Source organism: Oncorhynchus clarkii, chromosome 19 (assembly GCF_045791955.1).
Source record: "Oncorhynchus clarkii lewisi isolate Uvic-CL-2024 chromosome 19, UVic_Ocla_1.0, whole genome shotgun sequence".
In the NCBI taxonomy this organism is placed as follows: domain Eukaryota; kingdom Metazoa; phylum Chordata; class Actinopteri; order Salmoniformes; family Salmonidae; genus Oncorhynchus; species Oncorhynchus clarkii.
In genome coordinates this window covers 10817193-10841357 of record NC_092165.1, presented here as the reverse complement: position 1 = coordinate 10841357, position 24165 = coordinate 10817193, and the positions used below count along the sequence as shown (strand labels likewise).

General features: G+C 42.3%; 1 protein-coding gene across 1 annotated transcript in view; it reads right to left on the bottom strand.

Annotated features, from left to right (window-relative positions):
* Positions 1–24165, bottom strand: part of LOC139374718 (rho GTPase-activating protein 10-like) — a 68355-nt gene that overhangs the window by 16908 nt on the left and 27282 nt on the right. Inside the window, exons 4-18 of the mRNA XM_071115827.1 lie at positions 19133–19204; positions 18589–18690; positions 17294–17404; positions 16305–16409; positions 15160–15289; positions 14964–15070; positions 14614–14708; positions 13493–13574; positions 13282–13324; positions 13104–13172; positions 11984–12058; positions 9671–9755; positions 7040–7098; positions 4384–4489; positions 2527–2686 (exon numbers count right to left, since the gene is read on the bottom strand). Coding sequence (XP_070971928.1) covers positions 2527–2686; positions 4384–4489; positions 7040–7098; positions 9671–9755; positions 11984–12058; positions 13104–13172; positions 13282–13324; positions 13493–13574; positions 14614–14708; positions 14964–15070; positions 15160–15289; positions 16305–16409; positions 17294–17404; positions 18589–18690; positions 19133–19204 — 1401 coding nt within the window. The remainder of the gene's footprint in view (positions 1–2526; positions 2687–4383; positions 4490–7039; positions 7099–9670; positions 9756–11983; positions 12059–13103; positions 13173–13281; positions 13325–13492; positions 13575–14613; positions 14709–14963; positions 15071–15159; positions 15290–16304; positions 16410–17293; positions 17405–18588; positions 18691–19132; positions 19205–24165) is intronic.

Genomic DNA, 24165 nt, shown 5'->3' with positions numbered 1-24165 from the left:
TAGAAAACAAAAATAACCGTTTTCATTGGACAAACACTTGGTTTTAGCGCCGTTTAGTGCATAATGAACAGGAGCCAGAGGAGCCAAGGCGCTGCTGACCCACTGACGGACAGTAGATCTGGAGGAGGCTTACGTAGTGGATGTGCTGACATACAGACTAACTTCAGGATGTGGAGTTGAAAGAAATTAGGCAGAGAGGATCAGAGGGAGGGAAGAGAGCAAGGTAAAAGGAAATAAAAGAAAGTTGGGAGGGAAAAAAAGGACGATAGTGTGAGAGAAATCTGATATGGTTGAGAGCAGCAGAGTTTCAGCAATCTCTGCAGATGGATGTGAATGTAAAACACTGTCTGCTAGCATCTGGGGGTATCAACAGTCTGGCAAGAAGGAGAGAGGGGGAGGGAGAGAGGAGGGGAGGGAGGCGCTGGGCCTGAGAGGAAAGCTAATGTCAGTCTGTCTGGCTGCAAAACTCCCTCACCTCTCGTCTTGCAGCTCAGCACTTTACTTTTCTTAAAGCGTCCAATGGTATTACATTCTGGCTCTGACACCAAGTCTTCATTCAAATTGTGCTGTGCCTGGTGAAGTTCTGGAACATTATTTATATGGAAGTGTCTCCTCACCAAAACTTTAATTGCTTGGTGGTTGAAGGTTGAGCGCTTTCTATTTGGACTGTTAGAAATAGAGGAGCTCGAAATTGACAAGGAATCCATGGTCAATTCATGTTTTGGAGTTTAGGTGTACTCTTGGCATCTTATAGCTGGCTAGAATACAGATCACATAATCTCAACCCTTTCTGTTTTGGCTCTGGGAATTGAGCCACTCTATAGATGTAGGCAGATGACTATTTACATGAATTAAAAGCAGATTACAGTTCTGTTGTAGCATGGCTCAAAATGGGACTTAAACCCTGTAGGCTAGGCAAAGGACCTTCCATGTACCCTTGTAGATGTCAGAGTACCATGACATACTGGATATCATTTAAGCACAAAAAAAGGGGCAAAGTGAGAATCCCTGCTTTGTACGTCAACCACTGGGCAGATGGAATGTTGTCAGCCAGGTTCTGTAGTCAGCTCAAAGTGATCATCTCTACATTATGTCAAACACATAGATAAAAACTATTTAATGCTTCTTATCAATAAGCTGCTTTACACAGTTTAATTTGTCTTAGAGCCCTAACCAAAGACAAACAGGGATTTCAATAAGTTTTACTGTACTCAAAATGTGAAGAATATTACAAACGAGGAAATGCTTATACATTGCTCTGAGTGACATTTTAGGCAATGTCCTCAAAATCCCATTGCCAGCACTGGAGACAAGTCTCAGCAGTGCGTTTAAGACAAGCTTTCCTCTGGTTGCAGCTTTGAGGAACAATATTAGAGGATGGGTCTATAGATGTTACTGTGGTCAGGGGGACAAGCTCAGGAGCAATGGTGGAAAAAGTACCCAATTGTCATACTTGAGTAAAAGTAACGATGCCTTAAAAATTACTCAAGTAAAAGTCACCCTGTAAAATACTACTTCAGTAAAAGTATTTGGTTTTAAATATACTTAAGTATCAAAAGTAACTTAAGTATTCAAATTCCTTATATTAAGCAAACCAGAATGCATCATTTTCTTTTCAAATTATGGATAGCCAGGAGCACACGCCAACAGACAATTTACAAATCAAACATGCGTTTAGTGAGTCTGCCAGATGAGAGGCAGTATGGATGACCTAAAGATGTTCTCTTGATAAGTGCGTGAATTGGACCATTTTTCTGTCCTGCTAAGCTTTCAAAATGTAACAAGTACTTTTGGGTGTCAGGGAAAATGTATGGAGTAAAAACTACATTATTTTCTTAAGGAATGTAGTGAAGTAAAAGTTGTCAAATATCAATAGTAAAGTACAGATACCCCAAAAAACTATTTAAGTAGCAGGTATATCTCTGGTCACCCCCAAAACCAATTCTTCCTTTGGCCGCCTCTCCTTCCAGTTCTCTGCTGCCAATGATTGGAACACACTACAAAAATCTCTGAAACTGGAAACACTTCTCCCTCACAAGCTTCAAGCACCAGCTGTCAGAGCAGCTCACAGATTACTGCACCAGTACATAACCCATCTATAATTTAGCCCAAACAACTACCTCTTCCCCTACTGTATTTATTAAGCTCCTTTGCACCCCGTCATTTCCATCTCTACCGTGCACATACTTCCACTGCAAATCTACCATTCCAGTGTTTTACTTGCTATATTGTATTTACTTTGCCACCATGGCCTTTTGCTTGCCTTTACCTCCCTTATCTCACCTCATTTGCTCACACCGTATAGACTTATTTTTCTACTGTATGTTTGTTTTACTCCATGTGTAACTGTTGTTGTATGTGTCGGACTGCTTTGCTTTATCTTGGTCAGGTCACAATTGTAAAATGAGAACTTGTTCTCAACTTGCCTAGCTGGTTAAATAAAGGTTTTTACTTGAGTACATTACACCACTGCTCAGGAGTGTGTTCGGACGTCGGTTTCGTTCAAGAGAAGAATCCAGCGGTTACCTTCTCGTGTTGTTCGATGAGGATCTCCACCACAATGTTCTGGAACTTGAGGTCCATGATGGCAGCCACAGTATCCTCCTGGGGCCTCATCAGGGTGGGACCAAACACCACACCCAGGTTGGCCACCGTCATCAGGTTCAACTTACTGTGGGCCGCCACACTGCATGGGGAGACCAGGGAGGATAACAATTCATGAATTCATAGACAATGGATTTAGAGTGCTTTTCCCTGATGTTTAAAATGTTTTCCTTAGGGGGATACACACTTTAGAAGGCCTGTATACTGTGAAGAATTCAGCTAGAAAATTCTAATTCGCTTTGAAGATCTGATTACTCCATGTCTGACGGCTTACTAACGTCTGTCTGACAGTTTGCCAAGGAAGGAAGGTGTTGCTACCACCTTGTTATGTCAGTCAGAGGTGTCTCGAACAGCATCTCTGGCTTGGCCTCATAGGTGTTAGCTAGAGTTCTGACTGACATCATTACCCAGTTCATCACCACTTCATAGATTGTTCAAGGACATTGACCTTCCCTTCAAACTGAACTTTTTCAGTTGCATTTCAGCCGATTCACAGTAAGGGGACGCTAAGTTGGGTTGTTTTTTTCTAGGGCAGGAATTTTCACTTGCTTTAGAATGACTGAAGAGTTGCCAAAAACTGCAGAGGTTAGACTCCCATTAGCCTTAAGCCAATTGCCAAAGCTAGTCTTTATGGGTTCCTCTGCACACAACGAAAAAGACATCAGACAAGACTACAATTTACATACATTTAAAAACAATAGAAATGTAGTCTGCACGCGCATCTATCAGTTCCACATACGTCAGTACATTCACACAACAAGTAGGTCACATGCAGAAGAGGCGTTGTTGTCATGTGTTGCTGTATTTGTTTTTTTAAACAGAGACGAATCAAGTGAATCAACTGTTACAATTTTGGATCGTAAGAAATGTACGTTGTTCATAAGAAGTTAAGACAAATTAAATTCAAAGTCATATTAGACCGGTTAAGATATTCTCCTTAAAAATGTATAAAATGACAAATTGCCATTCAGCAGAGTGATGGTTGAAATGTATGAAAGGGAGCCTTTGCAGACCTAAATATGTCACCGAGTGACAACCTTCCTTTATCACATCTCTCAAACCATTTCAGACAGCGGTGTGAAATTTCAGCTTGCCTCTCTCCCTGCAGGACAAGCTCACACAGTCAAAACACACCCCACACACGCAGCCAATTTTTTTTTTAAATAAAAAAATAAACTCCAGTCGGAAGAATTTCATGCTGGATAATCCAAATTCAATTTCAATTGCTGCACTTAAATGCCTTTTTACTTCTACTCTGAGAACCCTGGGGCAGGTTCTCTAAGAAATAAGATCCTCCAGACTTTGATTGCCTCAGGGAACAAGGATTATATACTTATCTTCAATTTGCTACTATTTAGTTTGTCGTAAAAAAATAAAAAGCGAGTTGCTGAGGTAAAACCTTGTAATGTTAGCAAAGATTATTTTTGAAATCTCAGATCCTATCTAATCTCTGAAAGGGCGAGTTGTGTAACAGCTAACGGTCCAGTTTGGAGAGAGGGGTATACCCAGAGGAGCGGGTGGGAAATGGAGGGAGCGGGCCATTTCATTAAAGGCAAAGAGAACTGTTGAAGAAGTTTAAACGGCTGACTACTATTGTGGAGGGTGCTGGGATGTTCTAAGACAGGATGGGGAGGGAGTTCTCTGCCTGCACTTAGTTGGAACAGAACATGAGAAAGGAAAGATTGATGGGGAGAGAGACAGACACACAGAAGAGAGAAAGATGGGGGGATGGAACAAGGACAGTGGAGAAAGAGTACGAGACCGAGGCTGCTAACTCACGTAGCCAGGTGTTTCATCAGTAGCCCCAGGACCAGACGGTTCTTCTCAGGCAGCTTGTGGACCAGGCAGTGGATGGCTTGGCTACGAGACTCTGGACTACCACCCTCTGTTTAAAAACAGGACAAACAAGGTTATTTGACAGTCGCTTACAGAAGTGCCATCATTTTATGTGGACCATGCGGGAATCAAACCCACAACCCAGGTGTTGCCAGCACCATGCTGTAGGAGTCACCTTTATTGCTCTGCAGAAATCCTTTGTTGAATCCAAATGGGTATTTAATGAAGGTAAAACTAAGTACATGTTATTTTTCAAATCACAAAAAGTTATGAATTATGTACTTTGGATGGAGCCCACATTGACCGTATCCCGACTTATAAATATCTGCACAACTGGATTGACGAAAAGCTATTGTTCTAAAAGTATGTTGATGAGTTCGTTAAGGAATTGAGAATTAAAAGGTTTCTATAGGAGCAAGTCCTGCCTTCTGTTAAATAGCAGAAAACCAATGAGTATGTCAACGTTCTGGTTATTGACTACTGTCTATGAATGCAGCTGCCACTGTATTGAAGCCATTGGACGCAGTTTATCACAGTGCATTGCACTCGTCTATAAAGCCCTCTTTGCATAAACTTCCACCACACCTCACTGTTAACCTTAAATATGTCTAAGTTACTAGACTCCGGGATGGCTAACCCTGGAGATCCCTTCAATCTCCACAGAGAAACTCCTCTTTTAGTTTTTTTGCACCTCATGTGGAATGACATGCAAATTCAGATGGACATTAGGAGGCTTTTTAAATGAAGAATGCGTTTCATGTGTTGTTTGCGCTTTTCATTTATAGTGTAAAGGATATGTATATGTATAGTGTCATTGTTGTTGATTGATGTGTATGCAGGGCTCATCTGCCAAAGAGACTTGTCTCTTTTTACAATTGGAATCCACCAAAAACAGAACAACCATTTATGTGTTATTACAGTGCTGTACTATCCATTCCTTAGGGGGAGAGACTCCACAACGGAGAAACTGCACAGCATAGAAGAAGAAGGATTTGGATTTCCCCGTGATAATCCATCCATAGAAAATTTTGGATTGAGCTGCAAGCGCTCTGGTGCAGTCAGATCTCACTCTGGAAGGAGCGGTCACAGTAGGAGATGTGGAACCACCGACTCCGGATCTAGTCACTGGAGACACAGGGTCGTCCGTTTTAAATATCGTCGGCAGCTCTAGTCAATATTGGTGCAGTTACAGTAAGGCAGGTAACAATGTGGAGACAACCATTTTTCTTCACTTTAAAAATGTATGCCAAACAAAATCTGATTATTTCTAAGTTAAACAAAGTACCACAACTCAATGCACAAGGACGACTTTGGAAATTGTTCACTGAAAAGGTTACAAAAATACATGTAGTTGAAGAACAGTGCAGATGCAAAGTTTGGTAACAGAATGACAGCACAAAAGTCAGTTTAGCCCAGTACAAGCTACCATACAAGAAAACAACAGATGCGGTTTACATTGCCTTAAAATCAGCTAGTGTAGGCTACAACGGGTTGTTTCATATTTAAAAGAAAGCAGTAAAGGGTTAACAGCAAATAAAAGAGTATGGAGATGAACAGCAAACTTCCTGTTTGACGCTGATATTAGACATGAGTGCATTTTGCCAGAGGATATGTAGGCTACTGTTGCTGGCTATAGAGAGATAGCTTTATACTACAGAAGCTACCATGTAAAAGGGTTGTGATAAAACCCACAAGATCATCCCTTAAACATTTCCTCACACCCACACAGGCATCTGATGGCTACTGCCCACACACACAGAAACAGCCGGCGTGCACCCCCCCATTACTATGGGAACGACACACATTTGAATAAGGGAATAAAGCTTCTTAAGGATGCTGTCATCTTTCAGAAAATATTTATTGCTAATGCATTTCTGTGCCTGCATTATGAGGGCATTGCAAACAGCTGATAAAAACACTCCATCGTGATCCAATTATGGGACTTGAGGGTAATTCATGTTAGGAGGATCACTCAGGACATTTCAGGAAGGCTATTGGAATAAGATTATATAGGGAGAGAAATGTCATGTTTCTCTGTTCAAAGTCACTGGGCCATTTGAGGACATTAGTGTAGGATACTAGGATGTATAGTGTTTAACAGGTGGTAACATTTCCCTTTTAAGTTACCTTAATTGCAAAGAACCAAAGGTTACTTTAAAGGCAGATGAAGGTTGAATTAAAGTGTGTGTGTGTGTGTGTGTGTGTGTGTGTGTGTGTGTGTGTGTGAGAGATGAAGACATCTCTCGGTCACATGAAAGGCTTTATGGGTACATGCTGGGGCACTTTTAGAGGAAAACAAGCATTTGTTTAGACTACAAGATGTGAAACATTCAAAACAGTTAAGTTAGCATCCGTTTTCCATAGAACTACTGAGATAATGAAAATGATTCATAGCCAACCCAACTACACTGGGACGCTTAGACAATGAATTTTCTCACAGACAAACACTTGCTAGTCATGCACACAGCATTGCACTCATTGATAACGTGCAATAAAATAGAGAAGTATTCCTTTGCTCTGCTCCTACACTCCTGTGAGTGGTTTTACATCTGTTTTGAGCAGAACTGTATTGTGAGTGAGGAGGACGGCCCAAACTTACTTGCAGGGGCGATAAAGTCTTTGTAGAGTCCATAGGTCATCAGTGGCTCAGGAAGACTCCTAGAGAGACAGAAAAGAAAGAGAGAATGCATAAGAGAGCAAAAGTGAGAAGAGCGAGTAGAAGAGGTGGAGACCAAAAGGGAGCGCAGAAGAGCGGGAGAATGCGGGGGGGGGGGGGGGGGGGACAGAAATAGACGCAGCACTGTTTTATAGGGTCTGCACACAACAATGATTAATGTGGCCGTGTCGGGATGGAATTAGATGGCGCACCATGCCACAGTGAGATAACCAAATTCTGAAGGTCCTTTCACGGTGCTGCACCAGGCCCTGTGCCAAGGCTACTTAGCCTCCCCTGAGGAACCAGAGCAGCAGGGGAGGAGAGAGGCTGACCCTCTGGCTCTGCAGCAGGCCAGAGGAAGACAGATGGAGGATGGAGCTGCAGGACAATTTACAGTAAATCTACTGTCTCTACTGCAGACTTAAGCCTGTAATAAGGTTTCAGCTGACTCACTGGATGAGTTTAATTACATCATATGATTGGATGGTTTCCTAGATTGTTAGATTGCTTGTGTAAAAAAAAAAAAGTTACACATTTTTTCATATGACGTGTGCAATGTATAAATGACAGTCACATTAACAGCTGCAATATCTCAGTAGCAATCTAAATGTCTTAATTATAATTTAGTGAGTGCTTATAAAAGTGTATTAATATGCATGGGTGAGTTGGAAATGTGTTTCTTTGCATATCCCAACTCTCCCTGAGATACCATTTGAGAATGGGGCAGGGTCTGCCACTAACATAGACCCTGGAGAAATTAGGGTTAAGTGCCTTGCTCAAGGGCACAGACAGATTTCCCATCCTGTCGGCTCGGGGATTCAAACTAGCGACCTTTCGGTTACTTGCCTGATCCCACTGGCTGACTGTCAGGTTTCATTATGAAACAGGAAAAACTCCTTGACATAAACCAGAAAGGCAGTTCGCTGCCTGGGACCAAATCCATTTCTGCAGTCATGCAAATTCACAGCAATTTTTTATTGAACCTTTATTTAACGAGGCAAATCAGTTAGGACAAATTCTTATTTACAATGATGGCCTACCCCGGCCAAACCCGGATGACGCTGGGCCAATTGTGCGCTGCCCTATGGGACTCCTGATCACAGCCGGTTGTGATACAACCCAGGATCGAACCCGGGTCTGTAGTGATGCCTTAGACCACTTCGCCACTCGGAGGCCAACGAGTTGGCAAGAGCTCACAAACAGATCTGGGACCAGCCTGGGAGAGAGTTAGTCCCATGACCCACAGCAAGCAACATCAAAATACTTCCTGTAAGGGTTGCGGGCGGGCAGCAAAATCTGGCCAGTCACAACACAAGTTGCCGTGACTTCTGACCTGCTAGCCTATCAGAGGACAGACTGACACCATTCCAGTTCCCATGCTTTTACATTGACCACTAAGCTAAAATCCTCTTTATTTAATGTTGTTCATTTGATGGAAAAATAGACTTGGCTCACTCAAAGTTTATTATTTAATAGGCTATATGGCAATTGCACTGGTGAACTTGCCAATCTTTTATAATTTAATTTTGATAACTAAACCTTTTACAGCACATGGAGTACTGAAGAAGCGTAATGAACTAATTCCAAAACAAGTGCAGAAGAAAGTGTAACAGACTGGCCTGGGTTAACGATAAGTTGGCTATAATTTTATTCAGTAAATCGCTCCATAACGAACCAAACCTCTAACACCCCTTCAGTTTATGCAGCACTACAGAGTGAAAATATCACTCAGTTTCCGTTGGACACCGTAATTGCATTGGTGTCAGAATATGCAGTGAGAGTTTGTTTCAGTTAGCTAACAGAACTTTGGCTTAGCTTTTAGGGTACATTTAACTAGTTACCTTGCAGATAGTCCTAGATTTGAAATAAAAACACTATCAGTTAAATGAATTGCTATTTGAAAAAGCAAGCAATAACTTAATCTATATAATCGATTGACTCATCTTTGAACAAAAAAAACAGGATTCCTTTAATATGTGGCATCCAACCTATTTTGAGTGATTGATTTGATCAGAGGATAAACAATGACACTAAAATCCCTATCAAGTTAATGTATTCATATCACTGCTTGGTTGTGTGGCAGTAAATTAGTTAAAATACCTGCCACAGGACACCATTTTGTTTTTCACCTGGTCACCTAATCAATACATTCAAAGATGGATGATAAACTACCTGAAGCCAGGGATGCAGCTCTTCTTCCTAGAAAGTGGCCAAGACTCCCTACCAATTAAGTCTTAGGTCAACAACGGATTTCTTAGAACACACAGCGACTGGGAATAATGAAGTCAGAGAGACGGGGTTGGTTGATGAAGTGGATTGATTATGTGTCTGAATTTAAAATGCATGGATGTCCATGCGGCAATGTGAATGTCCTGTTGCATTGCAGGAGTTGAGCTCCAGGAAGTGATTTTATGCTTCTACCCCCAGAGTAGAATAACTTCAAACTCAGACAATGACGAACAGTTATCATAAAGTCTCCACAGCTTGCTAATAAGACATAATCGCCGACATGAATACATAACCTAGCGATTATGTAGCTGACTACGAGTGATTGAGTCACAAAAGGATCCTTACCTCAAATACAGCTTTAGCGTGCTGGTGATTGTTTTCACATCCCAGTCCTCACACGTAGACAGATCCACATCGTTACTCTTCTCATCTGCAATATCAACAAATTATACAAAGCACCAATACTTTTTACTTTAGTAGAGTACATTCCAATTCCCATGATACCCTGAGCCTAAACTTGTTCAACTAGTGTATTGTTACTTAACCCTATGGTGAAGTGAATGGCTGCAAAGAAGCTAAAATATAAATAAAGTCAAATGTGTCTTATGTGGATAAAAGCAATGCAGTAGTCTTGAGGAGCAGTTCTGCCCAGTGGCGATTGCTGGCTGGCTTAAAGTATAGCCTTCTCACACTACGGAGTCAAACTGGACCGAGCCAGGCTTAACTATACTGGTCTGACCTGATGAATGATCCACCAGTTGAGTGCGTTTGAGTCAGAGGTTGGTACGAGGCCAAGCCCCAGGTCACCAGGAGGTCTCCAAGGGGTTAGACTTGGTGGGAGGTAGGTTGCTGCTCCGGGCCATTTATGTACTTCATTTGACTGTATTCCCTTCAGTACTAAAACCAGAAGGGCTGTGTTTATTTACCCACAGAACAGTGGCCTGTCCAACATCAACAGGCTGGACCAAATGTTTTCCTAGAAGGCCAACAGCCAAATGTGTGTGTACACAGCTACAGATGGTGGGAGAGTGGTGTGTGTGTCTTTTAGCTACTGTAATGCGCACATCAATATGAACTAACCCACATAGTTCTCTAACAGATGTATTTGGACATGACTGACTACACTAGTAGTATCCAAGTCCTTTTACCTCTATTCCCAGCAGTGAAATTCCCAGCTGTAAAATAGCCATTCTCTATGCTAAGCTTTAGGAGTTCTGTCAATCCACTGTCAGAGATTTGTGAGCACAGTGGGAAAATTATGTGATCCACTTCTGCTGTTTTGGCCTCGTTCTAACCCCTCCATTGAACTGGAGTGTTTCCCTACATCTGGTCCAGTGAATTGTCAACTACGCGCAGGGTGGCGATCTGGTCACGACTAACTGTAACACACCACCACCCCCCCCACTGATCGGACTGTGCCCATGTTAGTGGGTGAGATATGAAAGGAGGTGAGGGATGACGTAAATCTAAAGACTTTCTTCAGGGTCTCAGCCCGGTGCTGCGTTTTGTTTAACCCACACATCATACACTGATTTGGCTGTTGGCAAAACGCTTGTGTTTTATGGTTAACATGACGAAGACAGCGTAACAAAATAAATGACTGGTGACCTAAATCTCAACTACCTCAGAGTTACCTGTGTCCATATGGTATTTGAAAGAAAACTGATACTAATTGAACCCAGTCTGCACCAGCAGACAGTGTGCCAATGGGCTGTGAAGTATGAGTCGGCAGGTTCAGGTGGAAAGTTTGGAGTGGGCTCCGGGACAGCCTGGTGGCAGACTGGGTTTGTTACCATTCAGATTCAGAACACACAGCCGACGAGACACAGATGGTGTCTAGAGAGGGCAGTCGTGAAAAAGGGGGGTAGAGGATAAAGAAAGATGAGGGGGATAAAAGAACATTAGGATGGCGGGGTAGAAAGAGTAGGAGAAAGAGAGCATGAAATAACATTTAGAGGGGGGGGGGGGGGGGAGATGGCGAGGAAATCAAATTTTCAGCTCCCGCTGAGCGACTCAAGTGAAGTCCCTGCAAGGACGGCCGGGTGCAGGCAGGAAGGGGGCCTCTCAGGCACCCCTCTGCTATCTGAATGCCAATGCCGAACCAGCAGCACTTGTTGCACTCAGGCTTATATCGTCGTCTAAGTCCCAGGAAACCATTACTCGGAATACAACTAGGTAGCTCAGACAGGGTGCACAATGCCTACTGTATTAATTTAACTGTCCAGAGGTTCCAGATTTTTATGAAATATGACCTATAATTAATTACAATATGAGTGAAATCGTTTTCCTCCCATCCCCAAAATGTAATTAAGTATGTTTTTTTTTTCTAAAGCAGCTTTTGTGTGTTGGAATGCTGTGGTCATACCCCAACAGAATGGTGTGGGCGTATACCAGTCGTTAAAAACATTAATGCGAGCAGACCGATTGGCCAGCTAATCCTACACAGGATGACATTGACAAAATAGCAGACCTTTTTTGTTGGAGATACAAGTTTGAGGTGGGATTTTAAAGTGTTTTTTCCTCAAATGTATGCTTTAGCCTCAAATATGAGTATAGGATGAGTCAACAGCATCATTTGGGTATGAGTTAACAGAATATTAACTTAAGTGATTTTCACTGGACAGTTACTTTAAAGGGTGCTAAATGAGCATGTCTTACCGATCATTAGGCTAAGGAGCTTCTGGACTTTGGAGCTGACCCCCACCACTCTGTACAGGCCCTGGTCATTGATACCTGTCAACAGACAGTTTAAATGGCCCTTAATAGCACAAACAATCATAAGATGAATGATCAAATTTGAAAATACAGTTTCTCAAATCAAAAGATGGGCTTCTTCACTGAGTGTACAAAATATTAAGGACACCTGCTCTTTCCATGACCGATTGACCAGGTGAAAGCTATGATCCCTTACTGAGGTCACTTGTTAAATCCACTTCAATCAGTGTAGATGAAGGAGAGGAGAAATGTTAAAGGATTTTTAAGCCTGGAGACAATTGAGACATGGATTGTGTATACAAAATAGTGCCTTTGAATGGGGTATGGTAGTAGGTGCCAGGTGCACCGGTTTGAGTGTGTCAAGAACTGCAACACTGCTGGGTTTCTCACACTCAACAATTTCCTCTATCAAGAATGGTCCACCAGCCAACTTGACAACTGTGGGAAGCATTGGAGTCCACATCGGTCAGCATCCCTGTCGAATGCTTTCGACACCTTGTAGAGTCCATGCCTCAACGAATTGAGGCTTTCTGAGGGCAAAAGGGGGTGCAACTCAATATTAAGAAGGTATTCTTAATGTTTTGTACACTCCGTGTATATGTTGCCCCACTACCTGTAAACTATGAACAGTGGCCACAGCACAAAAAGATATGACTGGATATTGGTCCAAGCCTGCCCTCATGTGTTAAAAGGGAGACATCACAACATTTCACAAAACCCTCTTTACCGCTCTACCCCAGGTGTGGGCAAACTTCAGAGGGAGTCTTGAGTAAAAAAAACAAAACTAGCACAACCATTGGCCACTCTTGAACCACTAAAACGTGATAGAAAGTACATATAAATAACAGATTTATATTTTCAAATAACTGCCATAATTGCTTTTAACATAAAATCAGTCCGGAAAAGAAATGCGCGGCCCTCACCTGAAATTTGAAACCCCGATCCCCCCCACAGAGACAAAATGAATGCCCACCCCTGCTCTAGCCAGTCAGCTAACCTCAAAGTACACTTCTGTAGGCTTTATATTGCCTAGGCCTTCCGTTGTCATCATGCATCGTCTTACCTCTCGTCTCAATGGCGTTGATGGCATTCTTCACAAATGACAATCCTACGTCATCTAGCTGTGCATCGACTGCAGAGTCATGACAACAGTTATTTAAATGATTCAAAAGTAATTTGAATTATCAGAGATTACATTGAAATGATTGAGATCAGGGGCTTCTAAATCATTGTATACTTACTTCCACGTTCTTTTGAAAAGGTTTTACCCAAGTACTGCCCAGCCTGTAAAAAATGTATTATATGTAGCTTTCCACAGATCATTTGATATCCAAGAGGTCACCACAAACCAAAAAATACTTGTTGGCATTAATGTACCACTTTCATAGAATTTCAGTAGAGTTCAATAGACAATAGACACTACAGTGGAGCTGTCAGGATGTGGATACTCACTGGTTCTTTCCCACCCATGGCGTGAATCCAGAACTTGTGGTCATCTTCCGACAGCGACTGGACCGTGAGGACCGTTCCCGGTCTGGGAACAGAACACAACGCACAATTATTTATTGTAATAGCCTTGTGATTATTATTTTTTTTAAATGGCGTGAGGGTTTGTTCCGTTTTTAATTATGGCGGCTGTATGACAAACTAATTTCACCCTTGGGGATTGTAAAGTACAGCCAATCTCATCTAATTCTCTCTGTCAGACTGGGCCTGGGGTTCCAACAAACTACTATTACTACTAAGTCAATTCATGTGTCTAAGATTGATCTAGAATCAGGCCTAAAATGTGTCAGAGGGGCTGGGCTCTTAAATAGCAAAATTACAGGAATACCTGAGCTTCAGTTACCCTAGTTTTTATAATAGGCTACCACATCAGGCTAACCCTAACCTGTTGCACTCAGATACCATATACCTTACATCTGCAGGCTGACAAGCAGGCACCGGGAGTGCAACACAAATTTCAAACCCTCTAAGCTTTGGGGTTGCGGTTGCTAATAATACCCCAGACAGAATAGCAGTTTGGTTCAGCAGAGTGACATAAAGAGCCATATCTATCACAACCAAGTGTAGTGGAGGAGCATAGAGAATCCTCTCAGCTATGTGGAGGGGCCATCTTCCATGACAAATCCTCTCCAACCCAATCCTGTGTTAGGCTAGAGAGCAGCTCTCTCAGCTCTACTGTACACAGGACCTGTGTAGGGCGAAGGCTTCAAGCAGAACTGTTAAATGGGGAGTGCTACTGTGTATTTGGGAAGGCTGCCAACAGTGCATGAATAAGCTACAAGTGTGGCAACACAATCACATTTTCCAGGTCTAATGGCATAGACCTCGCCCCCTCTCCCCCCCACCCTAGATGGTACTGGCTAACCCCCCCTGGTTTATGTACTAAATGTATGAGTCAATGACTTCTGGTGATCTTGAGGGGAATCCATCTAAAAATCCCCATTATTTCCTAGATGAGACGAGATACTTTAACAGGTGGTTGTGGAAAGTTTGTCTTACCACAGAGAACACATGATGACTGAAGTGATTGAGAAGTGTAATGGGTGTAGTGCAATGTGACGACATACCGGTCTGTGATTTCTATATCGAGACAGAACCGCCTGTCCAGCATGTCTGTGGTTTTGCGGACACAAGACTTAAGGGTGACCGACTCAGTCTCGCCCTGAGGGAGAGAATCACTGTTCAGAGAGCCTGTTCTGATGGCAAGAAAGAGAGTTGTTCCTTATAAAATGACTACAGACTGCACTTTTAATGCGGGTTTCAATGGTAATTGTCGATTTGACAAATTATGACTTCATAGATGTATTTGAATAGGGATGGATACACACATTGAATAATCAATCATTTGATGTGCTACTTGGACCATACTCTGTATAGCTTCCAAAACCTGTCTTTGATTGTATGGGTCACGACTCACCATCTTTCCTCCTGACCTGTGGTCAAAGGTGACCATGTGTAGGATTTTCTGTTCCTTCACAAACGTGCAGTAACGCTTCACCCAACTGGAACCAAAAGGAGGGGGCCCTGGGGGAGACAACACACATTTCATTGGAACACAACCAGTTTAAACTGCCCTCCCCTCTTGGACACACGCGTCGTTCCTCTATCCTTACGTTTCTCCTGGACGTAGAGGTATCCTTCGCTGCTGATGGGGCTGGTCTGTCTGTACTCCTGGGGAACCTCCCTTATCCTCTTCATCAGCTCAAACACCTCCACCCGCGTGCCCTCAAACCGACTCCGTGTCTATATGGGGGGGGGGGGGGGGGGGGGGGTCTTGTTACTATCGGGTCAAGCGGCAAAGCAACTTCTCTCCAAACTGATATAAAAATGAACCCCAACCTTGTCTATGCCCCTAATCTTATACTTAACCCTAACCTTAAATGAAGGTTAATTGTTTTTTGTGTGTCAAGTTTCACAATGTAGTACATTGACTACAGGGAGACACCCAAGGAAGGAAGACACCCCTTGTGACCCTAGCTAAAATGGTCAATTACACAATGCAGAGCTCCCTTTGGAGAGTGAGTGAAAGTGAAAGTTTGGGGTCAAAGAACATAATCAAAACACTAAGACTAACCCAAACACCATTAACAATAGTATGAGTCAAAACAAAAACAAAAAAGCACCTCAAGTACCTAGGGAAAGTCCCACTAGAAGCAGATCAACTTTATAGATATATTATGAGCCAACATTCAAATGTAGGATATGTATAACATGGGTAATGTGGGGGTGTATGTACAGTTTTTGTGATGAGTGTGTAATCTATAGTATTTAGAGCAATACTCTGTGTACAAGACATGTCCCTCTAGGACAAAAACATATAATTCTAAAATTGATGGAAATGATCATCACCTCAATTAAAATGTTTGTCATTTAGCAGACACTTTTATCCAGAGCGATTTACAGGAACAATTAAGGTGACGTGCCTTGCTCACAGACACATGCCACATACCTACCTATATTTACACCACTTTGTCTCATACAGTATACTGACATCCTTGTATTGTGGTTAAAAATGTAATCCTTAATGGTTAAAAAAAAAAACATGTCAGACTGCGCTATTACAACAAAAGTTACTGCAAAACACCGCTCCCACCGGACATCATTGCATGCTCGATAGAATAGCCGAATCTGCACTGCAGAAATGTTGACCAAAAACAACAAAGGTGCTGGGAGCAGACAGTGGCGCTGTTTCCCCTAATGGGGGATTCCATCTTTAAATAGAAATCTAATAAGACCTGGATGATGACTAAGGTCTCACATTTTGTATATTGATCTGTAAGGCTTTCTTGTAGTGGTTAAAGTCATTGGCCAGCTCAAATCCCTGGTGGTAGAAGGTGAACACTGTCTGAAAGAACGCCAGCATCTGGGGAGAGAAAGAACATGGGACACGAGTGTATAAATGACATTTATTTTAATGCATTATAACCTGGGGTCGTCAACACTTTTCACATTGTTTTTCAGGTTTACATGGAATGAAGACTTTCATCTGATTTCTCACACTCACTTTCAGGGCTGGTTTATAAACACACTTCTTTTGACTGCTCGGGAACCTATATAAAACACTAACTGTAGTGTACACTACTTTATGAGTACTAAGTTAATGAGCACTGTAAAAGAGAACTGCTGACCATGCTAGACAAGTACTAAAGGTGCATTTGCCAACAGTTCGTTCACTCATTGGCTCCAAATGTCATGATGCAAAACTTGTCATACTGGCTGTGTTTCTGCCTGCTTGAACACTGAACAGCTTTGTAAAAAATCACTCAGATGTACAAATACAATGTAACAATAAAATAAAATAATGGGTAAATATTTCCTTTAAGGCACATTGGGAGTACAACATAGACAGTGTACAAAACATGAAGAACATGACAGACTGACCAGGTGAACCTATGATCCCTTATTGAGGTCACATGTTAGATCCACTTTAAATCAGTGCAGATGAAGATCCGGGGACCGATTAAAGGCTCGAGACATGGATTGTGTATGTGTGCAATTCAGAGGGTGAATGGGCAAGAGAAAAGACTGAAGTGCCTTTGAATGGGGTATGGCTGTAGTTTGTGTCGAACTACAACGCTAGCGCATTTCACACGCTCAACAGTTTCCTGTGTGTATCAACAACGGTCCACCACCCAAAGGACATCCAGCCAACTTGACAACTGTGGGCTGTGCAAACAATATTAGGAAGGAGTTCATGTTTTGTCCACCTGGTGTAGAGTGTGTGATTATGTATTTTCTAACACTCACTGGCTCCACACAGTCAAACTTCTTCCTCTCCTGGATCTCCTGCAGTTTGCACACGTAGTCCAGAGACTCCTCCTGGAAGTGCTGTCTAATGGTCTCTACCTGGCTGTCTGCCTGCACAACAGAGGACAGAGAGAGAAAGCGAGAAAATGTCAGCGTAATTATACAGTACAGTCAGGTGTACACAGAGAGATGGAGAACACAGCCTAGCTTCAGCTGTACTGGATTCAGACAGAGTCCCAGACCGACCGAGAAAGTATGAGCCATGAGAAAGTCTGAAGGGCTAAGACACTGATGACATGTGGTGTATGACAGCCCCCCCAAAAAAGTGACCAATCAACTGGCGAGTATCGTTTGGTCGACTAATAAGCTAATTGATTAGGCTATATGGTTTGTTGACTGGATCTTCACAGCATCCCAGTATTCAATGTTAGTTACCCCTTTACTGTAGGATGTTCAATATGTTATTGTATTCAATCCAGTGCATCAGTTTCCATTAGCGGCTAGTAGTTTTTCCCCTGAGTGCCATAGGTCGGGCCTGTGCTTCGGGCCCGTCACATGGCGAGTGTACAGTATGACATCAGATTAGTTGAGTTTAGACGGTGCCTCGCAGCTATGAACACACACACACTCTACTGTGCCCTGATTACAATATCTGTTCCAAACACAGAACCCTGGGGTCTGTTCAGGAGGGTATCACAACACAGAAATGTAATGCATAAGAGATTGGCTCTCAGGTATAATTTGGAATTGTGTCAGCTCTCTTCACATTTCTACCTGAAATGTTCAGAAAGTTTAATCTCATTGAATACACCACAAGAGTCAGTGAGGGAACAGAACAGTTCCCACAAGGGCAATCTATAGGATACAAAATAATTTGTTAAGTGAAGGGGAGTTTAGGTTATATTACATACACAATCTAGTACCAGACTGCATGTCTAAGGTGCTCTATGGTAAGTTTAGTATATCCTTACACAAAGGATAGCTCCACAAGCCTTCACAGTGGCCTGTGGCCTGTGGACACTCACACCACTCCACACACTTCAGCGCTACAGAGATGAGCCAAGATGTCACCCTATCCCCTACCGTGTATAGGTCTCTGGTCAAAAGTAGTGCGTTATACAGGGAATAGGGTGCTATTTGAGAGGCAGCCTATGGGTCAGGAACTTCTCCCTAAGCAAATATTCTTTCCAGCCATTTTGGGGTTGGGAAGATGTTGGGGCCCGTATTTTTGGCCTGTTTTCCATTTTCCGTAAATATACGCACGAGAGCGAGGGTAAAAGTATTAAACAAAGTACCTCCTGTAGCTGCGGTTCCTTCTTCTTTGCTGACATGTTCAAAAGCTTCTCCAAGGAGCTGTAGTACTTCTCAGTTTCCTTCTCATACTTCTTCCTTTCCGCCTTAAAAGGGCATAGCATAGAGGAACAGATTGAGAAAGAGCATGGTGAGAGAGAGAGATGAGAGAAGTGAGCAGGACAAATGTCATCTTAATATTGCATTAGTTTCACTGACCAAAGGAATGTTCAGAACATGATATCAAGAGGTACACATTACAATTAAAAAGGGATTTTGATAAAAGATACTGCCTAATACCCTTTTCACATTACTGTGCTGACCCAAAACGTACTTATCTGGCTCTGATATTTTCATCACATTCCTCTTTCCAGCATGGTTTTTGCAACTATGGTGGATGCACAACCAGGCCAGGGCAGTACAGCTTGGTTTGGCTCAATGTTGAGAAAAGGGTATTACTTTATAGCTGTGTTCAGAGCACACAATATTGTGCTTGTATGAGCTCATTAACAAGTAGACTGAATGAAGCAGTGGCATATGATAGAGTACCTTGGCTGAGCCCAGTTGCTCTTTTCTGAACTTCTCCAGCGGTTTCATTAGCGTTTCTGTAATATTCCTCATCTGAGAGAGCAAGAGATAAGACATGACCATATTAGGACATTCCACAAAAGTGTTTCATTTATTCACAGGCACAGTGTTACGCTGGACTTATACTCTACTAAGCATTCTGTAGATGCTCCACAAGCTCATCATGGAGATTTCAGTGCATGCCAGAATTTCTATCTTTACGGAAGAATCAGTGACGTATTGCCAAGACGACCGTTTGAGTGTAAACCCAGCCTAAGAGGCGGCAGGTAGCCCAGCAGTTAGTGAAAAAGGACAAATATAAGCACCGTCCGATTTGACATAACATTCCAATGGAAAGCCAAAGGTCACAATACTTGCAGAGGGTTAATGACAGCATAAAGTCAGTGAAAGTTGCCTGTTGTTGTATATCTTTTTACAAGCATCCACAAGACATTCAAGTACACTAGTCCCACAGTCACATGACAGCTGGAAATCAACAGCGCTGTCCTAATGATCACTCGCCCTGCCATATCTCCCCCTCTCTGAATCATACCTACCTCCCTCTCTGCTAAAGGTCCTGTTGCTGGGGGTCATGTCCATGTAAAAGGACCCATGAGCACCAACATGTGAAGCTCAAAGGAGCATGTCAAATTTGGTGTCAAATCAAAGCTAGAGTTCTATATTAGTTCTATATTTTTTGTTGTTGAAATCAAGGCATATATACTTTGGTCAACCATTTTCCCCAACCCAAAAAATGTTGATTAAGCAAAGGTTTTGATTTCTGGTTTTCTTAAGGTATTAGAAATACATCAAAACAGTATAATGTTGAATTAAAGTAAAGACCCTTGCCATCTAATATCAACACATATTTTGGAGAAAGATCTCTGCCTTCTGTAAGTTTAAGAAACTTTGCCTCGCATATCTTTCAAATTTCTCTCCCTCATGAGGGAGGATAATGAAGGTTCAGAAGTCATAAGGTAGACCTATCAATTGTTTATGAAATATGAGCAATAACTTGAAATTCCGTTATCAAAATCGGTAACAGAGTATCTACAATTGAAAATGGCACAAATGGAAAATTATAGTAGTCACTAATCAGAGTTGGGTTCAGAAGTGTGGACAGCACAGTAGAGTACAGTACACAGCAGAGAACAAGAGTTGAACACACTATAATGTACACTACTCACTGAACTCTACGGAGGGTAAACACATTAGGAACACGTTCCTAATATTGAGATGCACCTTTTTTTCACTCAGAACAGCCTCACTCCATCGGGGCATGGACTCTACAAGGTGTGCAAAGCGTTCCACAGGGATGCTGGCCCATGTTGACAATGCTTCTTGTAGTTGTCTCAAGTTGGCTGGATGTCCTTTGGGTGGTGGACCATTCTTGATACACACGGGAAACTATTGAGCGTTATACTTTTTTTTTTTTTTAAACAGCAGCGTTGCTGTTCTTGACAAACTGGTGCGCCTGTCACCTACTGCCATTTCCAGTTCAAAGGCACTTAAATATTTTGTCTTACCCATTCACCCTCAATGGCACACACAATCCATCTCAAGTTCTCTTCTTTAATCCATCTCCTCCACTTTATCTACACTAGAGGTCGACAGAATATGATTTTTCAACGTCGATACTGATTATTGGAGTACCAAAAAAGCCGATACCGATTAAATCGGCCGATTTTTACTTATTTGTAATAAATGACAATTACAACCATACTGAACACTTATTTTAAATTAATATAATGCTTCAATAAAATCAATTTAGCCTCAAGTAGATAATGAAACATGTTCAATTTGGTTTAAACAATGCAAAAACAAAGTTGGAGAAGAAAGTAAAAGTGCAATATGTGCTATGTAAGAAAGCTAACGTTTCAGTTCCTTGCTCAGAACATGAGAACATATGAAAGCTGGTGGTTCCTTTTAACATGGGTCTTCAATATTCCCAGGTAAGTTGTTTTAGGTTGTAGTTATTATTGGAATTATAGGACTATATCCCTCTATACCATTTGTATTTCATTAACCTTTGACTATTGGATGTTCTTATAGGCACTTTAATATTGCCACTGTAACAGTATAGCTTCCCTCTCCTTGCTCCTCCCTGGGCTCGAATCATCAACACAACAGCCATCTTGAAGCAGCGTTACCCATGCAGAGCAAGGGGAACAACTACTAGAAGGTGCAGAGCGAGTGACGTTTGAAACGCTATTAGCGCGCGCTAACTAGCTAGCCTTTTCACTTCGGTTACACCAGCCTCATCTCGGGAGTTGATAGGCTTGAAGTCATAAACAGCGCAATGCTTGACGCACAACGAAGAGCTGCTGGCAAAATGCGCGAAAGTGCTGTTTGAATTCATGTTTACGCGCCTGCTTCTGCCTACCACCGCTCAGTCAGATACTTGTATGCTCAGTCAGATTATATGCAACGCAGGACATGCTAGATAATATCTAGTAGTATCATCAACCATGTGTAGTTAACTAGTGATTATGATTGATTGTTTTTTATAAGGTAAGTTTAATGCTAGCTAGCAACTTACCTTACTGCATTCGCGTAACAGGCAATCTCCTTGTGGAGTGCAACGAGAGGGGGGCAAGTCGTTATTGCGTTGGACTAGTTAATTGTAAGGTTGCAAGATTGGATCCCCTGAGCTGACAAGGTGAAAATCTGTCGTTCTGCCCCTGAACAAGGCGGTTAACCCACCGTTCCTAGGCCGTCATTGAAAATAAGAATGTGTTCTTTAACTGACTTGCTTAGTTAAATAAAAATAACAAATAAAATATAAATAGGCAAATCGGCGCCCAAAAATACAGATTTCCGATTGTTACGGAAACTTGAAATCGGCCCTATTAAATCGGCCATTCCGATTAATCGGTCGACCTCTACACTAATTGATATCAGAGCTGACCTGATTGGTCAAAAGACCAATTAGTGAAGAAAATGTCAGAATTGGGATGCCTCTCTAAATGCAGCCAGACATCTAAGATCGGTTCAGATTTGGTCTTGTTTGGGGGCAGAGCTCATTAAAATAATAGCCAGCGTGTAGAATAGGATATTGCATATTTATAAATTTCTGTACCTAGTTAGGATACATCACCATGAAGAGAATAACATTCATATCCATAGTTGTTCATTTCTGGGTAGTACAGATCAGGGACCCATGACAAAATTCAGTTCCCGCAATTCCACTTACTGTAGTTCAATAACCAAAAGAGATTCTCAAAGTCAATGTGTCATGTCATAGCTGACACTATTTTTGCAAACATCATTGAATCTTAATTCGGAGCAGCTATTTAAGAGTTTTGGGAAACCGTGGACCCAAACTTTGCATCTGCAGCTTTTCCAGTAAATGTGTTTTTGTAAAATGTTCAGTGTATATTGTTAAAAGTAGTTCTTGTGAATAGAGTTATGGTTTGTTAAACTTTGAAATCAAGTTTGGCATACATTTTAAGTGAAAAATCGGAGTCTCGGCACAAGTCCGTTACCGTAGAATTGCCCTGGGTTGATAGATAGGAAGGCTACTACTCTGCAGGCTGCTATCCAGGTCTGTACCCAAACAATTTGAACTTCTACTTTTAAAAATCCATCTCTCACCGTTGCCGCTTGCTATAGACCACCCTCTTCCCCCAGCTGTGCTCTGGACACCGTATGTGAACTGCTTGCCCCCCCCCATCTATTTTCAGAGTTCATGCTGCTAGGTGACCTAAACTGCGACATGCTTAACACCCCAGCCATCCTACAATCTAAGCTTGATGCCCTCAATCTCACACAAATTATCAATGAACCTACCAGGTACAACCCCAAAGTCGTAAACACGGGTACCCTCACAGATATCATCCTAACCAACTCGCCCTCTAAATACACCTCTGCTCTTTTCAACCAAATCTCAGTGATCACTGCCTCATTGCCTGCATCTGTAAATGGGTCAGCGGTCAAACGACCTCCACTCATCACTGTCAAACGCTCCCTGAAACACTTCAGCGAGCAGGCATTTCTAAATCGACCTGGCCCAGGTATCCTGGAAGGATATTGACCTCATCCCGTCAGTAGAGGATGCCTGGTTATTCTTCAAAAATGCCATCTTCACCATCTTAAATAAGCATGCCCCATTCAAGAAATTTAGAACCAGGAACAGATATAGCCCTCGGTTCTCTCCAGACCTGACTGCCCTTGACCAGCACAAAAACATCCTGTGGCGTACTGCATTAGCATCAAACAGCCCCCGTGATATGAAACTTTTCAGGGAAGTTAGGAACGATATACACAGGCAGTTAGAAAAGCCAAGGCTAGCTTTTTCAAGCTGAAATTAGCTTCCTGCAACACAAACTCAAAAAAGTTCTGGGACACTGTAAAGTCCATGGAGAATAAGAGCACCTCCTCCCAGCTGCCCACTGCACTGAGGATAGGAAACTGTCACCACTGATGAATCCACTATAATTGAGAACTTCAATAAGCATTTTTCTACGGCTGGCCATGCTTTCCAACTGGCTACCCCTAACCCAGTCAACAGCACTGCACCCCCCCACAGCAACTCGCCCAAGCCTTCCCCATTTCTACAAAATCCAGTCAGCTGATGTTCTGAAAGAGCTGCAAAATCTGGACCCCTACAAATCAACCAGGCTAGACAATCTGGACCCTTTCTTTCTAAAATTATCTGCCGAAATTACTGCAACCCCAATTACTAGCCTGTTCAACGTCTTTCGTGTCATCTGAGATTCCAAAGATTGGAAAGCAGCTGCGGTCATCCCCTCTTCAAAGGGGGGACGACACACACTCAAACCGCTACAGACCTATATCTATCCTACCCTGCCTTTCTAAAGGTCTTCGAAAGCCAAGTTAAAGAGATTACAGACCATTTCGAATCCCAGCGTACCTTCTCCGCTATGCAATCTGGTTTCAGAGCTGCACCTCAGCCACGCTCAAGGTCCTAAACGATATCTTAACCACCATCGATAAGAAACAATACTGTGCAGCTGTATTCATTGACCTGGCCAAGGCTTTCGACTGTCAATCAC